Genomic DNA, 6,868 nt, shown 5'->3' with positions numbered 1-6,868 from the left:
GGGGGGGAGGGAGGTGTGAAGGGTTTGAAACGAGGGCGGGTGAGGTAGGAGCTGGGGGCAGGAGGATGGGGGGAGTCAGCTGCTGGCTGCTGCGAGGCAGCGCGCCTGCGCGAGGCGCCCCGGCAGCCGCAGCTGGGTGGTCCGGGAGCCACCACGGCCCTGCCCTGCCAGGAGGATCCTGGGCCGACAAACGGCACGCACTGTGACAGGTATGCAGGGCGCAGGGGCGCACATGGCACACCACCGCGCTTACTCACACCCAGGGCACACACAGTGTTGAGCTCTCCTCCGCGAACCCCCTTCTTTTTTGCTCTCTGCCTCTCTCCCAGCCTCCTGTGATGTCGCCTTCATCCTCCTTACGTCTCTCTTTCGCATGCGTGCATGCGCCTCCCTGCCCCAACAGACACACTTACACCGCTCTCTCACTACACACGCAGGCGCACACGCACACGCACACGCACACACACCCACACACACACCCACACGCGCGCACGCGCGCGCACGCGTACACAGTCACGCGCCTGGCGTATCTCTCCTGGATGTTCTGGTGCTGCACCTTGTACATATTCTCAATGTAGCTCTTAGCTGCCGCCACGCGCTTCTTGGTATCATCCGACAGCGCCACCGACCCGCCGCCGCCCTCCATGGCTGCCGCTGCTCAGATCGGGCGCGTCCGGGGTGGACGCACGTCCAAAGTGGAGGGCGAGACGGGGTGCAGCCGCTGCCGGCAGGCGCTCGAGCCGCGCACTGCGGCTGCACGCGGCGGGGGAGCCGGGCGCGCTGCGCGCACGCCCCTCTGCCGCTGGTGCTGCTGCACGGGCCCCGTCCAGGCGATCGGGTCACCGTTCGCCCCTGATGCCGAGCCTAAAGCTTCAAGGACAATACACGATGTTTTACCGCCAGAGCGAGCGGCTAGAAGGCCTTGGAAGGCGGTCTGCCTGCGTGGAACCAACCGCTGGGCTAGCCCCGCGTAGCTTGATACAGACGCGAATTAAAATTGGTATCCATATATCTTATTTGAACAATCTAGAGCCGCTGGTATGGATGCCCCCGCCCTTTTGAGTCCAATGATCCAAGCAGCTGTCGCGCCCTGCACGACTGAGCAATCTTGCTACGGTATGGCATCCCACAGCCCTGGATGCTGGCGGCGGTGCATGCGTGCAGGGGGTGCACATCTCGCTAGCGTCCTGTCACATGGCGCCCGCACACGTCACCCTTGTCGGGCCACAGCATGCACTTGACAGCCATCGATCGCCGGCACGCCCTGCAATGCGGCCGAGCACAGCGAGTTGATGAACATTGAGTGTTACGTACGTGGTATGCTTATCTTCATGCAACACTTGCTTTGAAGCCACGCACCTAGACCACTGAGAGGCCGTGCCCGTGTCATGTGAATATCATAAGCCTGCCTACCGTGTGGGGTCTGGCACTAAACCGTATGGTACAACGTACGGTACTGTACGTACGATTTGACGTATTACGTTACGTTATTACACGGTATAGTCAGTGCCCATAGACGCCGCTGCGGCACCGCACAGCTCAGCCGCTGCGCTGCCAATGCGGCGCACATATGGCGTAGGTTTTGCTGCACAGGATTCCACAGGCAGGGAACGGGGTTCCAGTGCTGCATCGCAAAGGTGCATGAAAAGCGCCAGCCTATCTTCATTTGCAAGGGGGACTGTGCGGGGCGCAATGGACCTATGGTGGAAGGCCTCACAGTGAAACCCATTCTGGTTTCAACCATCAGCCACACCTGACGGCTGTGTCGCAGACTGGTAATGATGAAGAAGCAACATCAGGCCGGCAAACAGCTTGCTGCCAGCTGCTGGCGAACCGCTGAAACCACCCAGTTCTCATCAAGTTTCAAAGCTGTTGTGAAGCTCCGACCTGCAACGCTACCTTTGCAGGCCCATTGCTGCTAAAGTATATGGCGGATTTGCTGTGCCGGAGGTGTGCACTACCACGCGGGTTGACTGCTGGGTTCTGCATGCCAGGACTCTGAGCGGGGCTGCTTGTCAACGTCTACCTCTCCCCACCGCACCATGCGCACACACCCCAGCATGCCCCGCCCCCCACGCGCCCTGGGCGTTGGAGCCAGCGGACCTGGAAGTGCCGTGAGGCGAGGCCGAAGCCAGCGCCTGTGGCTGATGAATGGGGTGTCCCGCAGCGCGGGATCTACGTGGCACGAGGGCCACGGGCTGGACAGCACCGGGCAGCAGTAGCCGCGCCGTCGCGAGTGGCCAGCATTGCGCGGGATCTTAAGGGAATCCCGACATACCCCCGGGCGCTGCACTGGGGGCCAGTGCAGCGCCCGGTATCTCCAGCTCCTCCAGCGCCTCCGGCTCCTCCAGTCCCCTCGACGCTCTCGGGCGTGCAAGCACTGCGGGGCGCAGCGGTGCGCAGTGGCACGTCGAGTGAGCGCGGGCAGGGCGAACGAGCCTGCAGGCATGGGACTGAGCCCAAAGGGGCTGCTTTGGCAGGCAGCTGGCTGCTCCTGCTGGCGCGCCAAGGTGGAGCGCGCATGCCGCTGCGCTAGCGCCGCGTCCAAGCCCGTGCCCACGAGACCCGCAGCATGCAGCAGACCGCTGTTGTGACAAGGGGCAAGCCCCAGTCATCCTCACAGCCCTCAGCGTTCCCTGTGCGCACCGTACGCCCACCCGGCTGACGAAAACAGCTGCCGAGCTGCGTGGCTGTGGAGGCCTGCGGGGCTATGGAAGGGCGCGAAAAGAACAGAGGCAAAGTGGTATTCGCTTCACCTCAGAGACATTGAAGAGTCCGGCTGCGCTCAGCAGGTTGCGTTGCCACGTTGACAAAAGCAGAGCTGCATGGCGCTGGTGACGACCTTTGACAAAAATAATTGTGAAACACTCTGCCAGATGTGTTTCAATGGAAGTGGGGCCACGATTCAGCAGAAAGACCCCCCCTCCCTGGACCAGAATCCGGTCGGTCAACATGCGATATTGCCAGGCAGGTGGCCGTGCATTTCGGAACCAGGCTTGAAGTATGAATTGGTGCTTCACCTGATGCGCGTCTCACTTGATCCCGCAGCTATGGTTATGCACTGATCATCATTGCATGCATGATATGATGGAGTTCATCTTTACTCCCCCTTCCACCTGCTGTCCAGCTGCACTGTTTCTCCAACTGGGAACGGAAGGGCTGTGAACGTTGACTGCAGCATATTACGATGCACAGCGTGACTGGCACTTGGGCCAGTCGCCCTGTGTGCACATATCAGCTGGGGTCACAAGACAGCTGCAATTGCTGCCTTGAATGTAACAAATAGGGTCCTCATCGCCCTTCTCAGACGAATCACACAGGTGTTTTGTGCACAGTGCAGTGCAACCGCAGGTGCCACCGTGCTGCCAGCAACAAGCATGTGCACATGAATCCATGTGCCACCCGGGCACACGAGAAGGCGGCGCAGAGGGCGCCGGCCCCTCTGGCCTTTCAGATATGTGATTCGATGCTTTGTGATATCTTGGCAGCACGTACCACAAGTAGCCCCACGCGAGCAGACGCAGCGAGGCTACTGCTCCGCATCAGATGTTGATTGACCTTGAGGCATGATCATCACAATGACGCGACCTTGATTGCCCGGGGGGTGCTCATATTGCAGTCCAGCTCTCACCAGATATTTAATCACCTGCATGCCATGCAGCGAGCGACACAGAGTTGCAGACAACACAAGTCTGAGTGGCACTGCAGGCAGGCTGGTTGCTGATTGCAGTACCTGCGGAGTGCGGACAGTGTGCACTTGATAGGGAGGACACCCCAGGCCTATGCACGGCAGTGGCCCCCTCGTTGCACCGAGATGCGCAAACTCACCGCCCTGCGCAGGGGCGCCTTGTTCTTCACGGGCCCGTCCTCCTTGCGCGTGTGCCGCCTGTGCCCCGTGACGACCATGAGCTTGGTCACCATGCCATTGGTTGTCGCAATGATTTGTGTTCCTGCAATATAGCCCTTGAGGGCCTCGATCGCGCCCTTCACGTCCTGCCCGCGCAGGTCCAACTCCCCCTCAAACTTGAGAATTAGGCGAGGAGCCCGCGGCGCCGCCTGCTGCATGTCCTCGACGTGCTGCTGCTTGGGCGAAGGGGGTGCAGCTGCATTCTGAGGTGTGGCATCCGGGGGCCCCCGCTTCAGCGCACCCGCCGTCCCGGTGGCCTGCGGCGTCTGGAGCATCCCTGCCGGGTGTCCTGTGCCAGCCTGCTCGTGCTGCGCGTTGCTGTCGCTGCGCATGCTGTTCAGTGCTTGGTGGAGCAGGGGGGTTTCAGGGCCGACTCCAGCGACTGGTTATGGCCCCCAAGCTGCAGAAGTTGTATGTACTTCGAAGCGACCTCCTTCTTGCCACAACGCAGGCGAGAACCAAGTCTTTGGACGAAAGTGGCACGGTCAACCGGCCGCAAAACACATGAAACAAGTTCTTATCGCAAATTAAACACAAAAATACTATTTTGGAACGTCGTGCGTTCATCACAATCTCGCTACAATCAGGAAAGCTCTGCTGTCCCACTGAAGCTGTGTTGTCGAGCAGTGCGGACGGTGCGCAGTGCGCGTGCAGAACACGGCAGCAGTTGGGCTGACCGGCAGCAACCCGCCGAGCAGCGACTGGGCATGGAAGCTGTAGGCTGCAGATTTGATGCGCATGGCCGCTAGCCAGGCCTTCCATGCCCCTCTGCGCTGTCGATTTTGGCACTTTTCAGCTTTGCTACCTGGCACGAGCCCCGCCGCGTTGCATCACTGTAGCGGGGCTTTTGCAGAAATGCACGCTCAGCAGAGCGCCAACACAACCGTGCGGCGTGCCAGCCCTTAGAAACGGCAGCTTGACAGTGGCGTCCACCCATGGATTGAGAGGTGGTGTACATGAAGGTAGGGCCCTGGCGCCGCCACTGGCCATACAGCGGAGCTGCTGCTGTGCCATTTTCGACTCGCGTCCTGTGGAGGATAGAGTGAGAGACCAGAAAGCGCAACATGCAGCCTTGCCATATGACTAGATGCTCGCAACGCATAGTGCCTGGACGCCAGCCATTAATGCCTGTTTCCGCCTGTTTGCCCTCACACAGCTGCCCAGCCGCCATCCCGCGTCGAACACAATCGACGGTGCCACCATGAGTACCCCCGCCGGCAGCGCCGCCGCTGCGCCCCGCCCCCGTCTGCCACGACTGCCTTGACCGCACTGGTCCATCTTCCAAGTTGCATGGCGCCATGGGTTTGGGGTCAAGGTTAAGGTATAGCGTTCAGTTAGCGAAGGCCCAGCTATAACCTCAACGCAAGCCCGCCCAAGCATGATTTAATCAGCTGGGGCGGGCACACAGCTCTCGCTCAGAGGCATGAAGCAGGCGACTTACTCGCACCCGGCACTGCGGCCTGCATCCCCCCTCTTGCACGAGCTGGAGGCACCAGCAGATGAAGCGGGCGCCGCCAGCTTGCGCGCTGAGTCACAGGTTGAATGAGGCAGCCAGGGTGGTCCAAAACAGGCGTGCAGAGAGAAAATCTGGGCTTGAGCTGAAAGTGCGTGTGAGCGAAAGGGGATGTGCGAGCCTTGATTGCTTGTGTATGTGCGTGCTGCTGTCGCTGTCGGTGTTGTGCCACATTCTGTCTGATGCCGAATCCTGGTGCCCTGCCTCATGAGCCACCCGCTTTTTGCACCTGGGGTCCAGTAGGCGCACAACACATGCGTAGCACCAACTCCGCAACTGGCGACCGGCAATCTCTTGATAGCCGGCCCCCCCTACCTACCCCCCGCTGGCTAGCTGGATTGATAGTTCAATACAAGTGAAAAGAGCTGTGCACAATCATCGCAGCAAATGTGATTCTTTGGGACAGTCGCCGTTTGTGCGCTGGGGTCACAGCACAGCTGGGGTCACAACACAGCCGCAACTGCTGTGCTGAATGCAATCAGGCTTTGACTCCCATCTTACAAAAATTTACAGAGTTGGCTCGCAAACAGTGCGGTACGACTGCCTGTACAGCAGTGCTGCCCCAAGTGCAAATACATCCACGCGCCATCGGGCCACACAAGAAGGCGGCACAGAGTGAGTCAGCCACAACGGCCTTTCAGATTGGTGATTTGATCCCCTGTGGTACCTTGGCAGTACTGGAAGTAGCCCCATGCACGCGGACGCGGTGAGGCTACTGCCTCGCATCAGTTGATGATCTTCAAGGCATAACTATCACAATGATGCAACCTCGATTGCCCTTGGGATGCTTGTGCTGCAGCCCGGCTTTGACCAGGTGTGAAAGCGCCTGCGTGCCATGCAGCGAGCAATGCAGGGTTGCAGCGCTGCGGGCGAAGCAGAACTCACGCATGGGCACTGCTGGCGGGTCGCTAATTGCAGTTCATACCTGCAGACAGTGTGCGCTTGATAGGGAGGACACCCCAGACCTATGCATGGCGGTGTCTCCCTCATTGCACCGAGATGCATGCACGCACTCACCGCCCGGCGCAGGGGCGCCTTGTCGACCGCCGGCCGGCCCTCCTTGCGCAAATGCCGGCCTTGCCCAGTGATGACGGTGAGCTTTGTCATCCTGCCGCTGTCCGTCGCAATAATTTTTGCAGCTTTGATGTAGCCCTTGAGGGCCTTGATTGCGCCCTTCACGTACTGCCCGCGCAGATCCAGGCGTCCCTCCCACTCGTACTCCGTGCTACGAGCCCGCGGCGCCGCCTGCTGCTCGTCCACTGCGTGCTGCCGCTTAGGCGAAGAGGGTTCAGCTGAATGCTGAGGTGTGGCATCGGGAAGCCCCCGCTTCAGCACGCCTGCCGTGCCGGTGGCCTGCGGCGTCTGGAGCATCCCTGCCGGGTGTGCGACGCCAGCCTGCTGCGCGTAGCTGTCGCTGCGCATAACGTGCGGTGCTTGGTGGAGCAGGG

The 6,868-nt window shown here is 60.5% G+C and overlaps 2 protein-coding genes across 2 annotated transcripts; both read right to left on the bottom strand.

Annotated features, from left to right (window-relative positions):
* Window positions 1–75: 75 nt before the first annotated feature.
* MNEG_10289 (hypothetical protein) lies at window positions 76–646 on the bottom strand (the record flags this gene model as incomplete). Its single annotated transcript, XM_014041240.1, has 2 exons — window positions 76–178; window positions 504–646. The coding sequence occupies 2 exons, from the start codon at window positions 644–646 to the stop codon at window positions 76–78; spliced, it is 246 nt and encodes an 81-aa protein (XP_013896694.1).
* Window positions 647–3,780: 3,134 nt separating this feature from the next.
* Window positions 3,781–4,239, bottom strand: MNEG_10288 (hypothetical protein; the record flags this gene model as incomplete). Its single annotated transcript, XM_014041239.1, has 1 exon — window positions 3,781–4,239. One exon carries the CDS (start codon window positions 4,237–4,239, stop codon window positions 3,781–3,783), a length of 459 nt encoding a protein of 152 aa, XP_013896693.1.
* Window positions 4,240–6,868: the final 2,629 nt, after the last annotated feature.

The sequence above is a fragment of the Monoraphidium neglectum genome, assembly GCF_000611645.1.
Source record: "Monoraphidium neglectum strain SAG 48.87 unplaced genomic scaffold scaffold02256, whole genome shotgun sequence".
NCBI classification, from domain to species: domain Eukaryota; kingdom Viridiplantae; phylum Chlorophyta; class Chlorophyceae; order Sphaeropleales; family Selenastraceae; genus Monoraphidium; species Monoraphidium neglectum.
This window is presented reverse-complemented; position numbering and strand designations above follow the sequence as displayed.